The following is a 21,746-nucleotide window of genomic DNA, read 5'->3' as shown; positions in this document are numbered from 1 at the left end:
ACGTAATGACGTCGCGTGCGTCAAATTCAATTTCCAAACATTCTTTTAAAAACTACACTTTTTAAATAACCTTAATCGTTTTGACTCATATAAACTTGAGAATTTTTTTTCTTCCAAGCAACTAGTTATGTAATTATTCATGAGGGAAGTCGCATACTATATTCATACTATATTAGAGCAAGTCTAGTAATTTCGTAAAAGGTTGGGATGGGGGTCTAGACAGGATAAAGGAACGGTTTTTATTCTGTCGAAATTCTGTCGAAAAATTAATACTTGTTGAATTCCACATCATAAGGTATTCTTTTTAAAATTCCTACTCTAGCTCAATTTATAAAAGATATAAAGCACTTGTAATATTAAAATATGAAAAAAATCTATATAGATGTCCTAGAGGGGCACCTCGTGCAATGAAAGAGAGGCATCCCCTCGCGAAAGAGCACATCGATCCCGATATAAAAAAATATTTTCGGATATAAGCACGCATTCACTCACCCACATACACGCACGTTACTTTATCCCCTATAACTTTGTTACGAAGGGATAATAACACCTCATGTATTTTCTGTGTCACCAAAAAATTTTAACGGGAAATAAATTCAGATAGGCCATGATGTGTAAACATTTTTTTTTCTTTGTTTAAGTTTCATTAAAAAAAATCATAATTAAAAAAAAAAATCTGTTCACTACTTTCAAGGGGATTTTTTATTTAGCTTTTTCTTAATTCTTTAAAAAAAAATGATTAAATAATTTAGTTTTCATTGTTTATACAATTCAATTTCTTCGCCTGTGTTAGTTATGGAATAGAAACATAACAAAAAGGCACATAACGAAGTCAAAGGGTTGTATTATGAACGTTTATTCTGTACATTTATTATTTTTTGTCAACTTCTTACTTTTTTCAGTAAATCACACTTAATCAAAAGCGGTTAAAATGTTTGTCCTTTTTTTTTTATTTTGAGGCACCTGTGCCCTCGACGCTACTGCTGTATCACTTGAACACAAGTACATAGTATCGTTCATCATTTCTTAAAATGGCCGCTAATCTAAAATACAAACTAAACGGACAATTCTGAGCGAAATGAAATACAGTTGCATTACAATTTTTATGAAATCTATTTGAAATTGAAACCGAATATCATGCGAGACTTAACACAGGGTGGGGTGGGCAATTTTTCCTATTATACGTGCTGGTTCCCCCGCCCTCCCCCATTTTTGTTGTTGTAAGGTGGAGCACTGGTAAATTCCAGGATTTGTACAGGTAAGTTTTCCCCTTTTTTTCTGCTTGTCAGATTAATTTGGGAAGTTGCCCCCCCCCACCCCCCCAAAAAAAACTCTTTAGTCAGTATAGGTTTGTTTGTTTTTCTTGTTTGTTTTTTTTTTTTTTTTTGGTTTTGTTTTGTTTTGTTTTTGTTTTTGTTTGTTTTTTTTTTTTTTTTGCTTTTCAGATCTTTGGAGGAAGTTGCCCTCCCCCGACCCCCCCCCCTCCCGAACTTTTAAAACTAGCTACGGACCTACTTGAATATATGTATTTAACATAATTAAGATCATCTATTCATCTTCCTCTGTGGCATCAGCTAACCTGACACCTAATCTTTTCATTTTTCGATGCGATGAAATGTACATGTACATAAAATGATATTCTTAAACAATAATTAAATATTACGTCCAACACACATGTTTATACTTTTTTTTGTATATGAGGCGATTCGGTTAAGCAATATCCCATTGAATGTTTGTAACTCTACCACTTTAACTTGAACTTTTTGGGCGATCGACTTAGTATCTGCTTTTTTCTTGAAAGCTAAAGATAAAATAGACGAACCATTTTTTCCCAGTTATTGTTTCAAAAAATAACAATTTGTCAGAATCTCGAAATTAAAGAGCATGACTCTTATTTTTGCCTGTTACCACACGACTGAAATAGAAACTTTTTTTTTCTTTAAAATCAGAAAGATGTGTGTGCTTGTTTAATATTTTTCCTTCAGTATCCCTACATCAACGGAACTTTCAAAAAATGTCGAGATATCCGGGGTATCAAGATATCAGAGCTGAGACTCGACGTTCAAGATTTCAACACGAAACGTGACTAATTTATTACATACAGATGTACATGAATACAACAGTCCACAGGCACTTGACGTTTTTAACCTTTCTTTTCATATATAAAAAATTTTCCGTACTATTATAGTATGGAGAATTTTTTATTTATGAAAAGAAAGGTTAAAAACGTCAAGTGCCTGTGCAACAGTCAGCCCCAAAAGCCTTTTTTAACATATTTTATGGTTATCAGAGTTTTGCCTGAACCTCCGTTTTTCCGCTCGAAACATCAGCAGTGTTTTTTTTTTTTTTCATCTTTATCAAAATATAGATTTCTTCATTGTCTTTGTTGTCTTACGACTGGTGTGCACGTGGTTGATGTTTTTGAAAGTTTTCTTAACATTTGAATTTGACACCCATAACAACTTGTTGCTAGTTCTTATTCCCTAGCAGTGATTTATTCTCAAAAGATGTCGCCATATTAAAATTTATCAGAAGTTTGTAATTTCTTAACAACCTAATCTATTGTTTAATCTGTTGTTTGTTCTGTTTCATAAATATTTTTAATCCTAATATCACCGTCGATGTACTTGTTATTTTCTTCAACATTGATCATAATGCTTTTGGAAAAAGTCCACATTAGCTGTATCTATATCCTAAATGTATTGCAATTCAATTTCAAGTCAGCTTTTATCGGAACAATCTAAGAAAATTGATACAATAGTCATTTTTATCAGAAACTACTATTTATGTATTCTATTTATTTGATCATTTCAAAATGTTTTCTTAATCATAATTTATTTTTTGCAAAATTTCCGTGGCATCCCCCTCTTCCGTTTTTCCCCTTAGCATAACTTAGCAAAGAAATATCAATATCGGGGCCGTTTGCCCCCCCTCCTCCTCTCTCTCATTCGTTGCTGTAGTAGGAGGTTCGAATCTTCCATAATACCAGATACCAGTACTACAATGTATACCCCCCCCCCCCCCAAAAAAAAAAAACAAACAAAAAAGATTGAAATTATACCGATTGCTGTTTTATTAGGAGATTTTTTTTTTTTGCTTTTCAATGATCTGTTCCCCACCCCCTCCCCTCCCCCTCAAACACATTTGGATATCGACGCTTTACCCTGAGCTGGTGAGCTGGTCTAACTGCGCATATCGATATTATAAACTACAGATCAATTAAAATGGCTAAGTACATTTTACATTAGGTGTTTTTTAGAATTAAGAAGTGTATACATGTACGTGTATTGCTCTCCCTCTCTCTCTGAAAAAAAATATACGTGTATGCAGAATGCCATTTAATATTAAGACTTAGTCTACTTAATACGAGTCAATTTTAAACATTTGCAAATTACTCAGAAAACTTAAGCCTTGCAACATATATACACATCGCTATAAATCGTCGTAATTAACAATGAGTTCAATGTCGCACTAAGCGTATTTATGTGATATCAATTAAATACCTAAACAGAATAATTAATAAATGCATGTACTAGTGTGTAATTATATTATTTTTTAAAAATGTCCGCATCAAATTTCATATTATTTAATGTTTTTCTTGTAATACCTGGAAATCCAATTTTATTTTTCGTTCACAAAACGCAGTCGACAAAAATTACTTCCGTGTTTACAATACCGCGACTTTGACGTCGTTTTCTGCGCATTGTGACGTCAAAAGATAAGGGCCCTTTTCTCATGACGGCAGTCATATATATATATAAATATATATATATATATATATATATATATATATATATATATATATATATATATACATATACATATATACCCATTAAAAAGTATAATGAAATTCATATTTTGAAAGTCTTAAGTTATTGTTTAGTTTTCATTGATGTAGATTCATATGTTGAATTTAACAAATAAAAGTTGTACTTCGAGACAGCGCAAAGCTTCCATGTATTCCAAAAGAAATAATTCTGAAAAAATGAGACTCACCAATTCAGAAAATAATACAAGATTTCCGGTTTTAAAAATAGACCAAAAATAAAGGGAAGGAGCTTGAGATAAAAATTTAGCTCATTGTTAGGCTTATGAATAGCATTTGTTTCATCATTTTGTTTCAGTGGATCTTAGACGGGACCGTTTAGTTTTGTGCGACGAAACTCACAGAATAAAACGTCTGGCGTCTTTTCAACCCTTATTTCAAACCTAACAGTTCACATGCAGTTATATATCTTAATAAAAGGGGTCGAATCACATTCTTAGTTTTGTAAAAATGGTCAAAATACAAGAAAAAGAGTTCATCTTACCTCCGAAGCGAATGCAAAAAGTCCCTCTGGTATATCCGGAAGTCCCGATAACGAAATCCTTTTAAGGTAGTATGAGTGTGAGATCAAAGTAATGGAAAACAAATGATTTTGGTATCAATGGATACACTAAGGGAGGTAACTCTGTGTAATTTTTTCCTTAAAAATATAGTCCGTATATCAATTTAAGGGGGACCGACCCTCTGATAAGAGAGATAACTTCCCAAGTAAAATATCCTAGTATTACTCATAGTTTACTTTATCAGAGTTTAATTATCAGGACCCTTGAGCAGTCAATTCGATCAAACTTTACATATGATTGAAACATTACCTTATATTTTCTTTGACTGTACTTTTCAAATTGTTTTATTATGTTTGACAAAAAAACATTTAAATCCAGTTTTAAAACCCTTAAAAATTGAATAAGTTCTATCTTTTTAACGATCATTTTAAAAATGGTTTAATGTATCAAGCACCAAATATAGAATTTTTACTAGTATTACATTTTTTTCCAATGAAAAAAATATTTATAAGAAAGATAACTCTTGCTAACAGATATATAGTTTTCTTACAACCACATATAACATTGTGATGTTCTGACTTAGGAAGCAGCGCTTTATTATGATTTCTAATATGAATTTAGTAGGTATGACACTAAATATTATTTTCATATACACCGAATATTTCTAATTTTATGTTGTGATAATAAATTAATACTCTTCCTAATCTCTGTGTTAAAATTTCTTCATATTATGATCTGACATAAAAATCATTTCTGAAAAAATAAGCAGCGCTTCATCCCTCATACTATTTTTCATTTGATTTTGATGCTATAGCTCTTGATGAAAATCAATGTTGGGAAGTTTAAAAAAAAATTCGTGAAATTTGGAGCAGAGGGTCATTAGTCCTTAAATAAATAAATCAAAGATGACGTAAAATTTTAAAATATTTATTTTTAGTAAACATGTAACATCTATTCTAACATTTAAAACAATAAAAAAAATTATAACAAATTCTACACTTTACTCGCAGCGCCACCTATGATGTCTAATTTTTAACAGCAAAATACATAAATTGTGGATCTTAATCAAATTGTAAAGCACAGACAGAGTAATGGAAATAGAAAAAGCAACTTATTTTCATAAAATATACTAACAATCAATCAATGTGTCCAAATTTCAGAAAAAAGAATGGAGCCATTTTGAAAATATTCAGCCCGAATTTCCTCTGAACAGCTTTTCTCTACAAAATTTTCATGTTTACGACTGCTCTAAATTTATCTTCAAATACAATTCAATAAAAACAAATTAAATGGAAAATGAACTTGGTACAATATTTCATGAACTATATATTACCTGAACAACTTTCATTTGTAACATTTAAAAAAAAAGTTAATGTTTCATAATGTCTTCACAACGCCACCTATATCGTCCATTGACTCACAATGAAATATGGAAAATGTGAATTGTTATCACATATTTTACAACATACAGAATAACGGAAATTAAAAAAAGCATATTATTTTTATGAAATATAACAACAATCAATCAATGTTTCCGAATTGCAGAAAAAAGAGTGGAGCCATTTTGAAAATATTCAGCCCGAAATTCCTCTGAACAGCTTTTCTCTGCAAAATTTTCATGTTTACCATTTACAGTAAAGTGATTCCATTTACATTTCCAGATAATACATATATGTATTGCAAATGAACATGGAACAAATTGTATGAAATATATATATTATACCTAAACTTTCATTTCAAGCAATATAGCAATTATTTCATGTTGTATGATGAGCTTAGGCAGTATTAACTTTTTTCGAATATATTTCACAGCAAAATATAACAAGTGTGAGTCAAAACCAAGTTTGACAACAGAGTAGTGGAAACATTAAAAATAACTAATATCAGCAATTTCACATATGATACGTATCCCAAGCTACAAACCAAATTGGGTTAAAGAGGATAACAATTTAACAATTGCGCCAATTATCTTACATATTTGACAGGCCACATTCCAATGAAAAGTGAAACAGTTCCGTGGCTCAGTTGGTAGAACGTCAGCTCGGTAAGTGAGAGGCCTGGGTTCGATCTCTGGAACGTGACGTATATAAGGCATGCATTAGGTAGCAACTGTTCCTTCTGCATACACTCAGCATTTGAAGTGAAAATTGTGGGGTTGTTCGGATGAGACCATTATCCTCGAACATCTACATTATAAAAATAGGTCATGTGTCACAGTATATGCTGGCTCAAAGAAGAATTCGGAGAATATTTCATTCTAATGGAGATATGGATAAATATAAACAAAATAATAAAAATACCTTTTAAATGACAGAGAGATCGTATGTTTGAATTGTGGTTGAAAGCGCCAACTGAAGAGGGAGACCACACTTCTGGCAGGCTCGTAAGACACCAAGCTCCACAATTTTCCGACCCTCTGTCCATCCAATGCTTTTGCATGAGCTGGTACAACCACTTCATGATCCATAACTTGAAAACTGGGAGTGCCACACCCTTCATCTATTGAATATTTATTTAAAAACAAACTTGAAAGTACTTTTTAAGATTTGAGATATTTTTTTCAAATGCAATTTTTATATAAAACAAAAATTGTATGCATTCCATTAGCTCAAGATTTGAGACTTAACTGATACTGAAACAGAACTGGTTATCTTTTTTCATACCTGTATGTACAATTATCAGTAATGCATTTAATATATAAATATTTTAACATTAAGTCTCTTGCCGTTTGACCCAAAGTATACTGATATGACCTCGAATGTGACCCTGACTTTCACTATGAATTGAATTTGAATTTTTTTTTTACTTTCCATTCAAATTCCCATGGAAGTTATTAGTAAATCACAAGAAATTGTGTTGTCAAATGGTCTTGAAATAAGACCCCCTAACGTAAAAAAAAATATATGTTAACTTTATGCAGACCAACATTTTTTTCCCACACCACAACCCTATATAACCTTACTTTTTATGCCCCCGGATCGAAAGATCCCGGGGGTATATTGTTTTTGTCCTGTCTGTCTGTTTATCTGTTTGTCTGTTTGTTTGTCTGTCTGTCTGTTGTCAACTTTAACCTTGCCCATAACTTTTGATTGGTTGGAGCTATGACTTTCATATTTCACATGTGTATTCCTTGTGACAAGACCTTTCTTTGGGTACCATCATATTTGACCTTTTGACCTTGACCTTGGAGTTGACCCACTTTTGCAAAATTTTATGAAACTTTAACATGTGTATTCTTTGTGACAAGGCCTTCCTTTGGATACCAACAACTTTGACCTTTTGACCTTGGAGTTTGACCCACTTTTGAAAAACTTTAACCTTGGCCATAACTTTTGAACAGTTGGTGCTTGGGGTTTCAAACTTCACATGTGTATTCCTTGTGACAAGACCTTCCTCTGGATATCAACCTCTTTGACCCTTTGACCTTGACCTAGGAGTTTGACCTACTTTCGAAAAACTTTAACCTTGACCATAACTTTTGAATGGTTGGTGCTAGGGCTTTCATACTTTACATATGTAATCCTTGTGACAAGACCTTCCTTTGGATACCAACAACCTTGACCTTGACCTTGATGTTTTACTTACTTTTAAAAAACTTTAATCTTCGCCATAATTTTTGAACAGTTGCAGCTAGGGCTTTCAAATTAAACATTTTTTATCTTTTGGCCTGGATTTTGACTTGCATTTGAGAAACTTTAACCTTCGCCATAAGCTGTCATACGGGGGTATCAGTGTTTCACAAACACATCTTGTTTCATATGTACATTTGTATCCCTTATCAATCCTCACAGTGTATATAAATAAAGATAAAGGAAGTAATCTGAAATAAAATTACCGTATTAAGATCCTTTTGCAATGCAAGTTTAACTTTGATGGTCAATTAAAGTTTAACATTTGCCTTGTCTATCAATTTTGCACTGCACTGCATGCCCATGGTGGTGATCACCCAGGCAGTATTGACATATTTTTGATCGAAGTTTTCTACAAAATTTGAATTAGTATTATGAATCAAATCCATTCAATTTTAAAGACATATTTTCCAACAGAAAATCTCTCCTATTCATACCTGGGTCTGAATTTACAAGTGTATGAGTTGAGTCTAGTGCTACCCACATTGGGGATTTTACAACAGTTCCACAGGTCAGTGCAGTATACAAACACAAATATACGTAACTGCAATAAAAGGTAAACAAAAGTAATGCAAGATAACCAGCACGAACACGGGTAGCCATTCCACGCCGATACCCGTGACAATAAAGCAGTCAGGTGTAATGAATGCGAAGAGTATACCCTGGTGCTGATGTCTAAGATGGTAATATCGAAAATGGCGTATGCCTATTTACGAATTTAATCAGGAAACTCTTTATTTCCAACCTTTATTATTTATTTCCTGCAAGTGATAGGAGACACTATGGGTATTTATACATTTTAATTAACTCTCTATATCTGTTATAATAAAGGGTAAACATCATCAATAATATAATTCAGACGTATTTACATAGGCATAATTTTAACCATCGCCATCACTCTAGAGATATATTCTAAAACAGAAATTGTCAAAATGACCCTAAAAACATTCACATTTCATGCAGGAATAGATAAAGGCACAGTCTCGGTTACAATTACAGGGGTGACTGATATTTTGGCAGCTATGGCAAACCAGTTTATACGGTGGCCATCAACAGAGGAAAGGCTGGAGATTAAAGAAGGGTGTTGAGTCACGTTTTGTCCGCCGTCACATTCTGTCCGCCGTCACGAAATGTCCGCCTCCAAATTCCCTAACGTGGAATTTTTCAAAATATAACAAAAAGGTGTTGCACTCCCTACATTTTTGGTGTCATTTTCAGGTATAACTTCTTGTTTCTTAAAGGTGCTTGGACACAGATTTGAAGTTAATATTCTCTCAAAGTGTCTGTATAATTTCATGACTTATATGTTGCTATAGCATTTCATACTAATATATAATAAAAATCTTTCATCTCGAAGTTATTAAAACTTCGAATTTCTGTTCGCGTTGGATTGACACATCCTTGCGCTTTCACAAATTTTAATTTTATTCTTAATTCTTAAGAAAAGTGGCAATTTTGTTGTGTATTAATGAAAAATATTAAAACTATAAACCAGAAAATTCAAAGTAGAAATGTTCGAAAGTAAAACCCACTCACAGTATTGTAAGTCCGTCTTCAGTGGTGTGTGCAGAGTTTAACAATTGAACACACCCGGTGAATCGTAAACATTAACAATAACAGAGCTCGTGCCCTATTTACAAAAGCAGTTTACGTTTCACGGGTGTGTTCAATTTGTTAAAATCTGTACACATCACTGAGCACGGACTGACAATACTGGTGAGTTGGTTTTGCTGTCGAACAGTTCTACTCTAAATTTTCTGGATTATAGATGTAATATTTTTCATTAATACGTAACAAAATCGCTTCTTTTCTTAAATATTAAGGATAAAGTTAAAATTTGTGTAAGTGCAAAGATCTGTTTATCAAACGCGTCTCGGAATTTGAAGTTCCAATAATTTCCAGATAAAATAAGTTTTTAATTATATTTTCGTGTGAAATGCTATTGCAATATATAAGTCGTGATATTATACAGAAAATTTGAGAAAATATTAAGTTCAAATCTGTGTCTAAGCACCTTTAAAGGTTTTTTTCTAATTTTATTTTCGTGTGAAATGCTATAGCAACATATAAGTTGTGATATTATACAGAAAATTTGAGAAAACTTCAAATCTGTGTCTAAGCACCTTTAAGATATCATTGAGATATTTGGCAGGCATCTAGCCAGTATCAACAGACACATGAGGAGCTAAAGAAATTTATTCACGTAGCCTGAATTTTTAGTGCAGGTTGATAATTAAGTGTCTGGTCACTTTATTTTTTAATACTTACCCATACCTACTTAATGTGATTGATGCAAATATCAAAGGACTATATATGATAAGAGTCAATTTTAGAACATTTTAGAATGTGATTCAGATATGTATAATTGTTTCTTATTTTGTAGAAGAGATTATATTAGAGATATTTCCATTACATTTTTCAAATTTATCATATGCGTTCACATGCTGTGAATGACGTCAGAAATGATGGTATATTTACAATCCAATAAAAATAAGACAAAAATGTGCCTTTTTCTTTACGTTTTTCTTATAGGAAACATAGAGCGCAGCCTTGAACATGCAAAATTTTTCTGTCAGTAATTAGTCTTGGATAGATACATCTTTGGTAGAAATTTAAAGTTTGTTCAAAGCCGCACTCAGTATTATCTGAAAGAAAAACTGCTTGAAAATAAGCAGTTTTGTACAAAAAATGCTAAGGCGGGAAAAGGTGAACATTATGATGTAAAATTTCTAAATCAATGGCATTTTGATCAAATTGAAAATTAAGGATAAAGGCCATGTGTGTAGCTGTGCAAAGTAAAGCTATATATAAAGTAAAATTAAGATATTCATTTTTAAGTTAAGGGGCCATTTGAGACACTTATCATATATAATTGTTCTTTCTAAAATTTTAAGAAATTGTAAACAAAATTAAATATTTTCGCTTTCACTCTTATATACGCTTATAGATGTATATCAAACTTTTTATCACTTTATAGGACATTATTTTGAAAAATTGAAAGAAAAATAAAACTCTTTGCGACTAAACTTTTCCATTTTACGTAAATAAACATGGCTTTAGTTGTTATTTTCATGATTTTTAGAGAAAGTGTTTGCATCATCTGACCTTACTGTATTCAGTATGCTCTATAGATTTTCCTTGACTGAATACCTCGTGGGCCAAAATGACCAAAGCTTTGGATGAAATGGATCAGCTTTTGGTCATTGTGTCATGGGTCGAATTGTTGGTGTGCCAAATTGTTTGTAAGCCGAAGCGTCGGTGGGCCGAAGCGTCCAGCATAGACGAATTTCACATTTACGAAAGTTATTTCCCTTTGCGGGGTCAATCTGGGGTCAACCGGCGTATGGCACCGTTTTCCCTCTATAACATTACTAACTTTTGGGGGCAATATCATGCAAATTAAATCCGTTTGAATATATTCCTTTTGTTTTTTATGTTGACCCATACTAAGGCAATTCAGGAACGGTTCAAAATTGTCTGATTTCGTTTGAAGGTTAAAAATATTTACAGGTAAGCTACATGTGAAATTCGTCTATTGGGATTGTAACAGCGCTTCGTACATTGTACCTCCGGCAAGTGAAACGTGCTACTCGGCGGGTGCACCGTACTGACCAGGAAAGCTTACAGAATGGGGAGCAAACCAGAGCCTATCCGTGATCCAAAGAACCTGTATACAAAGGTAAAGAGAGGTTAATGTAGTGACAGTTCATTGCAAGAGTGTATTGTTATGTTTTATATGCGCTGTACACACTATGCAGTTGCAAGCACAAGTGTATATTCTGACTTCTGAGTAAAGACATATGGGAGAATACACCTATATGTTTTGACCATTTAAAATCTTGTCTATGTTTATTCTGACATACATGTATTGTGTTATTGTTAAAAGTTTTAAAGAGAAAAGAAATTTTGACATGTATATCTACTGTGTTTTAGGATTGAGTAGATAAACAAAATATTGTTGGGGATTATTTTTGTACAAGTTGTTACTTTTCGCTCTATATTTTGAAATTCCAGGGGCTAAATGAATGAGTAAAGTCTTTAAAATGACGTGTGGGAGCCACTGTTTGTGTGTTTACTTGTGCTACTCGAATATTAAACAGCTTTATTCCCCATTTTTGGCCTTCAAATTTGATAATGCGGTATCACACTGTTTACACGTGGTAGGTTTGTTGGCTAAATGTCATGGATTTCTCTAGCCTAGTTTTTATGCTGTCATATGAAGTTACATTACTTCAAAACATATCACATGATACAATACCCTAAGTTGATCAATAAGTGTTGACACAATTTGCGGTGAACTCCGATAACGGCCGCGGCAATATTTACTTTTTAAAGGTATGGAAACTCTATCGTGCATAATTCAATCAAGAATTATCCAGGAAGACAGGTGTGCATGTATATGCATCTTACTATCCTCATTGAGCTGTTTTATCGAGAAAGACTTAATATATCGAATATCCCATACATTGCTGATTTGCAAATTATGCATATTCATACCGAAGTGCTACATAGTGTGAAATAGAAAGAATACATGTTTGTTGAGTCGATCAGTAACTGCATCTACAAAGGTCTAAATACAACTAAGTGATTTTTCATTAGTTTATACTACCATACATGCCTCAGATGCAGCATTTGATCTACCTGAATGATCTGACTTACACTAAAAAAGGGGGGCACAGTAAATGAATATGTAAACCGAAAATTAAAATATAAGATAATGTTTGAAAGCAACATAATATGATATAAGTTTACGCATGATGATAATACTTTTAGCCCCGGACATATTTTTCCTTAAGCGTTGTCTATTAATAATTGAACTGAAATTCAATTGACACTTTCTTCATAATTCAAATTATTTTGAACTTGTGTACTTAAATATTTTGTTAAATTCCAAGGTTTACTTCTGATTGTCGATTTAACGCTATTGAAAGCTACATTTCAGTCACACTAGTAATTCATGATTAGCAATCAATTGTACCAGCTTGTGCTAGGTTTTGAAAGAATCTGATGTTCATATCCGTTAATATTTTTAAAAAGTGAAGATATTGCATGTATCTGCTACATGTATCTATCTATATTGACATGTATATCTGTTACTGGCCAATAAATCAACACCGTGCAACGAAGTATAGTCCCACGAGCTGAATGTCACCACTCTTTGCAAGATAAATACCTTGGCCTTCAATCTGGGTTCGATCGGTAGATTGATTTTTTCCAAACTTCCTGCATTTATACGAACCTTCGAGGTCAACCAGTGTATTGACACGGCGGCAAATTCAAAGTGTACGGGGATTTAACATAAAAAAAAAAACAATGTACCGATCAAACCTAGGTTGAAGACCAAGGTATTTATATATTTTGAGATATCTTGCAAAAAGTGGTGACGTTCCGGTCGTGGGACAGACTTTAGATATACAATATCCTACACAGCTATGATATAGTCCAACTACCTTACGTAATTTCGCCCGATTTTCGGACAAGATCTCCATGAAAACCTGTCCGTAATATCGTGTGCTAATTTTAGCAATTAAATGTCTTTCTTTAAACATACTTGTAGATTTTCATCAACAACGAGTTTGTGGATTCTGTCAGTGGTAGAAAATTTCCTACTATTAACCCGTCGACAGGCAAAAAGATTTGTGACGTGGAAGAAGGCGACAAGGTCAGAACCAATCAAAAAGAGAGATATACATTTATCTGATAAGAATCACCATTTATTCATCTTTAATCATCTTGATGCCCTTGACCTTTACAGGAGGACGTTGACAGGGCTGTTGCTGCAGCCAAGGAAGCCTTCAAGTTAGGATCACCATGGAGACGAATGGATGCCAGTCAGAGAGGAAGACTTCTGTACAAACTAGCGGACCTGCTCGAGAGAGACGCTCAGATTCTAGCGGTAAACTATCGTACAGAGTTTGGAATCCGAGTTTTGTTACTATAAGAGTGTGAGGTGAAAGAGACAATGATATAAACACATTGTATTTTGCAAAATATGATAAATTAAAAAAGCGACGACATATTTTCTGTCCGATAGATTAGTTTTGAGCCATAGAAATAACATTGTTGATTAGGAGTATGGTGTTTTACTGAGTATATTTATAACATTCTCCTTTTGTAGAGCCTGACCACATTGGAGATGGGAAAGCCGTATAAGGTAGCCTATGACGAAACATTCTGGTCTGCGGGTGTTCTCCGTTACTTTGCGGGATTCGCTGACAAAATCGGCGGCAAAACTATTCCTATGGGTAAAGCTGCTTGCTTAAAAGAATATTACATGATTGTATAAGGATTTTCAATTGAAAACCATCTTAATTACTAGTATTAATTAACCATAATTATTATATGGTTACAGATGGAGATTATTTTTGCTTCACTCGACATGAACCAGTTGGTGTTTGTGGGCAGATCATTCCGGTATGTAAATCACCCTGAGCTTAATTTAGGGGGTTTGGAACATACGTTTGAAGAAAAAAAACTCCCTTGTAGATTTCCTGCAATAACAGCCACAATTATTTCACAAAAAATGACTCCGAAACATTTTGACATGCAAAAAAAAAAAAATTTAAACATCTTGCTGTTTTGTCTGTAAACTTCTCTATTAGTATACATGTATATCCATTTGACATTTTACATTTCATGCAATTTGTTTACAATTTATGCCTTTAAAAGTACCGTTATATAGAGAAAACCAATATAACTGTTAAAGTCTATGTACATTTTACTTAACAATTTGTCATGGTTTACAGTGTATATCGGTGTAGATAAAAACTTTACAAGTTAAACATCATCTAAAAGCGACTGTATTAGCTAGCATTGATAGCAAAGAAGGAAAAATGGATTGCGTAGAGTCTACGTTCTAGTCGAACACTGTGAAACCTATGTGCAATCAAACTCAAGAGCCTTTATGAGGGATCTCAAAAGTACATGGAAGCAATATAATGATGAAAATATTTCCCATTTTTAGCTCACCTCAACGAAGTTGGGGGAGCTTATTTGATACCGTCGGTGTCAGCGTCGGCGTCCCAGTTTAAAATGTTTGGTGCAGTCTGCTTTTTAAGTACTTCTGAGTACTAATCAATTATTGAGTTATTAATAATTAAGTAATTAATCAGAGATGCATGGAGGATGCTTCTAGTAGTGTGTTTCATTGTACCAGTCAAGGTTTCAGATGCTGCAGTTTTAGCTAAGGAGTGATCAGGTCAATTTTTTGGAGTAAAAGTTTTTAATGCAGATTAAAGTTTTTGGATCAGGTCGCGTTTCCAAGTAACTATAAGCCCAACGTTGACCAAACTTGCATGGATGATACATCTAAGGATGCACACTAATGGACTTGCTTCGGATGCTGAATCTGACATACATTTTCCAGATAATGGACCAGGTTAATGTTTTGGGTGCAGGTCTATTATAAAGAAACCATAAGGCCTATGTGAACCAAAATTGCACGAATGATGCTTCAAGTGATGAATGCTCTCAAACTTGCTTCAGATTCTGGATTTGAGTTACATTTTCTGGATGAGTGACAAGTTTGAAGTTTTTGGATAAGTCTATTCCCAAGTATTTATTTATCGGTAGGGGGACAATCTCTAAAACGTAACAAAAAAAGGAAAATTATCTCAGATATCATCACAAATTAGGTATAATATTCAAGCAATTCGTAGATTTTTTATGTTGCCTTTTGAAAACAATTCTAAGAGAAAGAGAAAGGGGGGGGGTGTATTTACATTTGAAGAAGCTCGGATTTTTTTCTGCTTCGAAGCAAAGGAGAAAGGACAGGGGAGAAAAGTGAAGAGAACATTGGATTCTTTAGCAGGAGAATATATTTTATCGAAAAATGTATTGCCTTAAGATGAATTGAGGAGATAGAAAACAAAAATCCAATGATTTTAAAAATATGCATGCATATTTGAATTCTGGAAACTGCTTTCAAATACATAATAAAAACAACAATACAAGTCAAAATCTGTAGTACACCCCATATCAATCCTCAGGTTGATATCGGGTGTTTCGCAGATTTCGTCATATATTATTCTCAATTGCTATAATATGCAAAACAGAAATGAACACTCCTGATACAACTTGATGAGTTTTTTGCCCATATCTTGTTGTTTTGCAGTGGAATTATCCGACACCAATGTTCGTATGGAAATTGGGTCCTGTTTTGGCATGTGGATGTACCACTATTATTAAACCCGCAGAACAAACTCCCCTCACTGCATTACACGCTGCAGCATTGTGTAAAGAGGTCGGAATACCTCCCGGTGTGGTCAACGTTGTACCTGGTTACGGCCCAACGGCAGGAGCGGCTCTGACGGCACATCCAGATGTTGACAAAGTAGCCTTCACTGGATCCACTGAGGTATGTCTTTTTCTGACAACTTTCAAATATTTGGCACAAAACTGATGTCAGAGTTTTAAGAAATCGGGTTGGCAGACTCATTTTCCGATTTTTATTGTCACACTCTAACCTTTGAATTCAGGTTGGCAAACTTATTCTTCAAGCTTCTGGCGGGGTTAACATCAAACGCACAACTCTAGAACTTGGTGGCAAAAGTCCCAATGTTATCATGGATGATGCTGATCGTAGGTTTTAAGCTAGTAATTCAAAGATAAAATATAAATATTATACAAACTCACTTACTCTTTGAATTTCTAGTAGTGTACAAAATGTCAATCATTTTAATATACTTATTTCTAGTTGATGAAGCTGTGAAATTTGCTCATAACGGTGTAATGGTCAATTCTGGTCAGTGCTGCATTGCTGGAAGTAGAACGTTTGTGCATGAGAAGATTTACGATGAGTTTGTTGCCAAAAGTCGTGAAATGGCAGATAAACGGCTGACAGCTACAGGAGATCCATTTGATCCAAAAACGGCACAGGGTCCACAGGTAGGGAAAAACGGCACAGGGTCCCCAGGTAGGAACAAACGGCACAGGGTCCCCAGGTAGGAACAAACGGCACAGGATCCCCAGGTAGGAAAAAAGGCACAGGGTCCCCAGGTAGGAAAAAACAAAGCAACTTAATAGGTTGGGTTGAGAAAGACAGGTTATAAGTCGCTATTTAAGCCTGTTTAATTGGGTATTGAAGTTTAAAATATGTCATAATTTGAATATATGCATTTGCTTACTATGCTTAATTCAAAATGTATTAAAATATGTTACATAATGCAAAGCAAGTAGCTAATGCAGCTTCGAATTCAGGTGGATGAGGAACAATACAATAAAATTTTGGAGCTCATCGAGTCTGGAAAGAAAGAGGGCGCTAAAGTCGAGAGTGGTGGCGCTGCGGTCGGAGGGGATGGTTATTTCATCAAACCAACTGTGTTCTCTGGAGTTACAGACAACATGAGAATTGCCAAGGAAGAGGTGGAAAAAGACTTATTTAATACCTTACTACAAGTATAATTTCATCATAAACTTTGCCGATTTATTTTATTTTTTGTTGTTGTTGTTGTACGCTCTAGCCAGACGTGTTCATGCCTTGTAATACTTATTTTAAAAATAAAGTTTAATTTTCTTATGGCAGATATTTGGTCCTGTCCAGCAAATTTTCAAGTTTAAAACTCTGGACGAAGCCATTGAACGTGCCAATGCTACGGAATATGGACTGGGTGCCGCCATCTTTACTAAGAGCATTGATAACGCCTTGATGTTTACACAGGGTGTCCGAGCAGGAACAGTTTGGTAGGCAGAGAAAACTTAAGGGGATAGGAAAACTATTTACAATTGAATTTTTATTTTTTTAAACATTTGGGGGTATCCAGAAAGTGTTATTTTACAAAAGATGTAATTAAAATAAATTTAATGATTTAACATAACTCTCTGAAATTTGTGTACTGTTTTAGGGTGAATCTTTATGATGTTGTAAACCCACAGGCGCCATTTGGAGGATTTAAAATGTCAGGAATTGGAAGGGAACTGTGAGTCCATTAGCTTAATTAATTAAAAATATTCATTGTCGTATTTTACAGTAGTATGAAACATATGTGATAACTAGACATAAAATTACAAATCATCTTGCATTTAGATACGTCATTTCAATTACAGAGTATATCTGACTGATTATTTTTAAGAATTAGCCCTCGAATTGTTCATTAATTCGTGATTTATCGGGACCTTTGTGAGATGTTTTAATTAAGTAGCTTGTAAGGTAAACTTTTGTAGAATATTAGAAAAGTGTACACTTTGTTTTGCATTTCATATCTACATTTTCGTCATTTTTTTGAAACAGTGGTGAATATGGCTTATCGGCATACCAAGAAGTCAAATCGGTGAGATAGTCTTCATTCAGTTTATATCAAACTTTAACAAAATACTGTCAGAGATAGTGCTTTATTCATTTGTTCTTAAAAATTACCAAACTTAAATACAAGGCATCGCGAAAGCGTAGTAACATCGTGTTTTTTTTCCAGGTCATAATGAAAATTCCTCAAAAGAATTCGTAAACTTCGGGATGACGTCGGGGATTTGTGCAGCCTTCCTTCCCGTGACTTGCGCATTGATGAAAGGGCGACGCTTTTTAATTCAGTGTGTTATAGCCAGGCATTTTACTAATCCTGCAGCTTTCGTTAATTGTTAAACAGTTTTAAGCTCTATTACACATTATATTTAGTTTTTGTTGACATATATCTTAAAGACTGGAAACTGTTTGTCAGAGTGACAATGTGTTGATTTGCAAAAAATAAAAGGACAACCGTTTTCATTTTATTTTACTATTTCCATACGAAATAAATGCATTTATATATTATTATCTTGAGTGTTATTCGGTGGAGATGACAGCCTTTTACAAATTTATATGATGTACACTGTATACAAGTTTATTTACACAAGAGTGTACAAACAAAGTCTGCAGATATTTAAATATATTACGTATACAGATGATCAGGTATTGAACTCCTGACAAGGTAGCTATTATCTGATAATGAAAAGTAAAGAAGCATAGCTGTATCACAGGTACTTGTGGACAGGACCACCACCCCCCCCCCCCCCCCCCCCCCAGCAATTCAACCCCGAGGTTTGTTGGACATTTTTTTCACAAATTATATTTATTACACTTATTCATCATGTGTACCATACGAAAACATCGTAAAAACCCCAAAATAATCGTTCCACACAAAAATACCCCACTATACATTATAAGAGAGAAAGGTATGCCACTCCGGTTTGTTTACGTTGTACCCCCACTAGTCCTTCTGGGTTTAAAAACATGTATTTATTTTATTTTAACCTAAAATGTCGGTTCACACTGTCTCTACATATATTTCTGTCATAGTTCATGCTATCGGATTGACTCTGCATCTCGTAAGAATCCCACAATTAATCCTTAAACAGCATTGTAGTCAGCGCGTTGAAAATTTCTTGGGTAAACGGAACGGAAGTGCATAGAGAATATATTAACTATTATGATAACACCCGAGAGAGATTATTACGTCAGGCCAAAACTCTCGGACGTTATCGCAATAAGTGATACATTCTTGGTGTACTTCCGTTGCGTTTACTTGAGGAATTTTCAACGCGCTGACTACAATGCTGTTTAAGGATTAATTGTGGGATTCTTACGAGATGCAGAGTCAATCCGATAGCATGAACTATGACAGAAATATATGTAGAGACAGTGTGAACCGACATTTTAGGTTAAAATAAAATAAATACATGTTTTTAAACCCAGAAAGAACTAGTGGGGGTACAACCACAGGTACTTGGGTCTTGGTTTATAAATATGTATGTACCTTATTGATATGTAAAAAAAAAAGTACTTTTTTTTTTACATATCAATAAGGTACATACATATTTATAAACCAAGACCCAAGTACCTGTGGGTACAACGTAAACAAACCGGAGTGGCATACCAATGTATAGTAGGGTATTTTTGTGTGGAACGATTATTTTGGGGTTTTTACGATTTTTTCGTATGGTACACATGATGAATAAGTGTAATAAATATAATTTGTGAAAAAAATGTCCAACAAACCTCAGGGTTGAATTGCAGGGGGGGGGGGGGGGTCCTGTCCACAAGTACCTGTGAGCTGTATCGAAGAAAAAAACCTTTTTTACTATAAATACATTTTCAATTCATCTAAAACGTTGTTGCCCATTATAAAGTACATGTAAAATTGATAAATTTTGAATATTTTCAGCTTCAATTTTATCCAAATTTCGGAATGTACCATTAATAAACAAAGAAAAATAATATTGTGATTTCTATTATCTCTGCACTCATAGGGAACGGTCGCCCGCGTGGCGCAGTGGTTAGAGCGTCTGCTCTAGAGTCGCGAAGTAAGGAGTCCATCCTTACGTCGCGGGTTCGAATCCCACTGTGGGACGTGGAGACCGGTCCTTCGGATGAGACCGTATAAACCGAGGTCCCGTGTCGCACTAGGTGCTGGCGCGAAAAAGATCCCTCACTGCTCAATGGTCGTAAGTGCCGAGCATAGGACAAAATTTGCAGCTCTCCACCGGCAAGTGGTGGCGTCTCCATATGAGTGAAAAATTCTCGAGAGGGACGTTAAACAACATATAAATAAACAAATCATAGGGAACGAGGAATGGGACCAAAACTGCAATTTTCAGAAGTCTAAAATTGAGAAATTCCCTACCAGAATTCACCTTTCAGCAGGCAAACTGTTAACTTGATAAAAGGGAGAAGTAAAACAATAGACCTTTAAACGTCAACTATTAAAATAAAATCGTGACTTTTGGGTTCATTATTCAGGCTCCGGGAATGGGGGAGATAAATACATTATCTCTGTGAATATTCTTCATCACGCTTAGACCAGTCGCAACTTCTCGGGCCTTTCCGACTAGCGGAAAAACAACCTCGAATGTATTACGTAGACGCCATGATAACCCCCCTTTTCACAAACTTTGAAATAAATGTGGGAAGACCTCTTATCTGTGGAGTATAGAGTTTAACTTTATTGAATGTAAAGATATTACCTAAAATATACCATAGAGGGGACTTTTAACTCCGTCTATCCTATATTTAAATAAATAGGATGTTGTATAAAATTTTAACATCCGGTGATGTTAATACATTCGAGGTTGTTTTTCCGACCTCTTACGGAAAGACCCGAGATGATGCGATTGCGCTTGGACCTGTTGGCGTGATTTTAACGGGAAGTAGCCTATAGATTTACTTTTTTTTTCTTATTGCAAAATAAGTATTTCAAATACCAAACACCAACACCCACACATACTCATTTTTGATTTGACAGCTTTTACTAGGTGAGTGACATTCGACAGAATTGATTAAAAAATAAGATGAAACTTCTAAAGATGTCTTTCGACTACTGATTCACGTGCTTTTATGGAGGAATATTTACATTTCCAAATATTTTTCCTTAAGATTCTTTGAAATTTAGAAAAAGTTTTTATCTCATGGGATGAGTAAGAATATTTCCATTGTGATGTGATTGAAGTCAAAAAATAGTGCAAACTTTTTTTTTTCCAAAAATGATCGTTGAATAACAAAAAATGTGTCAAGTCATCAGAAAATATGTAAATATAAAAGATGAATTCAATTTTTGAGAATTTATGAGGACATGAACTACAACGCTTCACGCCTGCATATTTAACTTGAAGCGCTATCGCGCTTCATGAAATATGCCGGCGTGAAGCGTCGTAGTTCATGTCCTCACGAGTTCTCAAAAATTAAATTCATCTCTTAAATATGATAAAACCCACTCATCAAAATAAATTCCTTACTGATAAGTAAAAAGTTGAGAGGTTAGTGTGGCTCTGCTCCCTATTATCTCTAATAAGATAGAGGGCAGGTATCGTCATTCAAGGTTA

General features: G+C 34.2%; 1 protein-coding gene across 1 annotated transcript; it reads left to right on the top strand.

Annotated features, from left to right (window-relative positions):
- Positions 1-11,512: 11,512 nt before the first annotated feature.
- Positions 11,513-18,702, top strand: LOC133181710 (aldehyde dehydrogenase 1A1-like). The gene is made up of 13 exons (XM_061316272.1): positions 11,513-11,637; positions 13,516-13,620; positions 13,714-13,854; positions 14,077-14,203; positions 14,311-14,372; positions 16,072-16,314; positions 16,436-16,538; positions 16,654-16,844; positions 17,157-17,321; positions 17,482-17,639; positions 17,801-17,875; positions 18,187-18,226; positions 18,368-18,702. Exons 1-13 carry the CDS (start codon positions 11,587-11,589, stop codon positions 18,398-18,400), a joined length of 1,494 nt encoding a protein of 497 aa, XP_061172256.1. The 5' UTR covers positions 11,513-11,586; the 3' UTR covers positions 18,401-18,702.
- The last annotated feature ends 3,044 nt before the right edge of the window (positions 18,703-21,746 follow it).

This window comes from Saccostrea echinata, unplaced genomic scaffold (assembly GCF_033153115.1).
Source record: "Saccostrea echinata isolate AGI-Se365-2 ecotype Australia unplaced genomic scaffold, CSIRO_AGI_Sech_v1 ptg000009l, whole genome shotgun sequence".
NCBI lineage: Eukaryota > Metazoa > Mollusca > Bivalvia > Ostreida > Ostreidae > Saccostrea > Saccostrea echinata.
This window is presented reverse-complemented; position numbering and strand designations above follow the sequence as displayed.

Excerpts from the sequence above, each read along its gene's own strand:
- LOC133181710 (XM_061316272.1), top strand. The coding sequence starts at position 11,587 with ATGGGGAGCAAACCAGAGCCTATCCGTGATCCAAAGAACCTGTATACA. Across the intron at positions 16,315-16,435 it reads CCTTCACTGGATCCACTGAG|GTTGGCAAACTTATTCTTCA; the intron begins GTATGTCTTTTT and ends CTTTGAATTCAG. Across the intron at positions 16,539-16,653 it reads TATCATGGATGATGCTGATC|TTGATGAAGCTGTGAAATTT; the intron begins GTAGGTTTTAAG and ends ACTTATTTCTAG.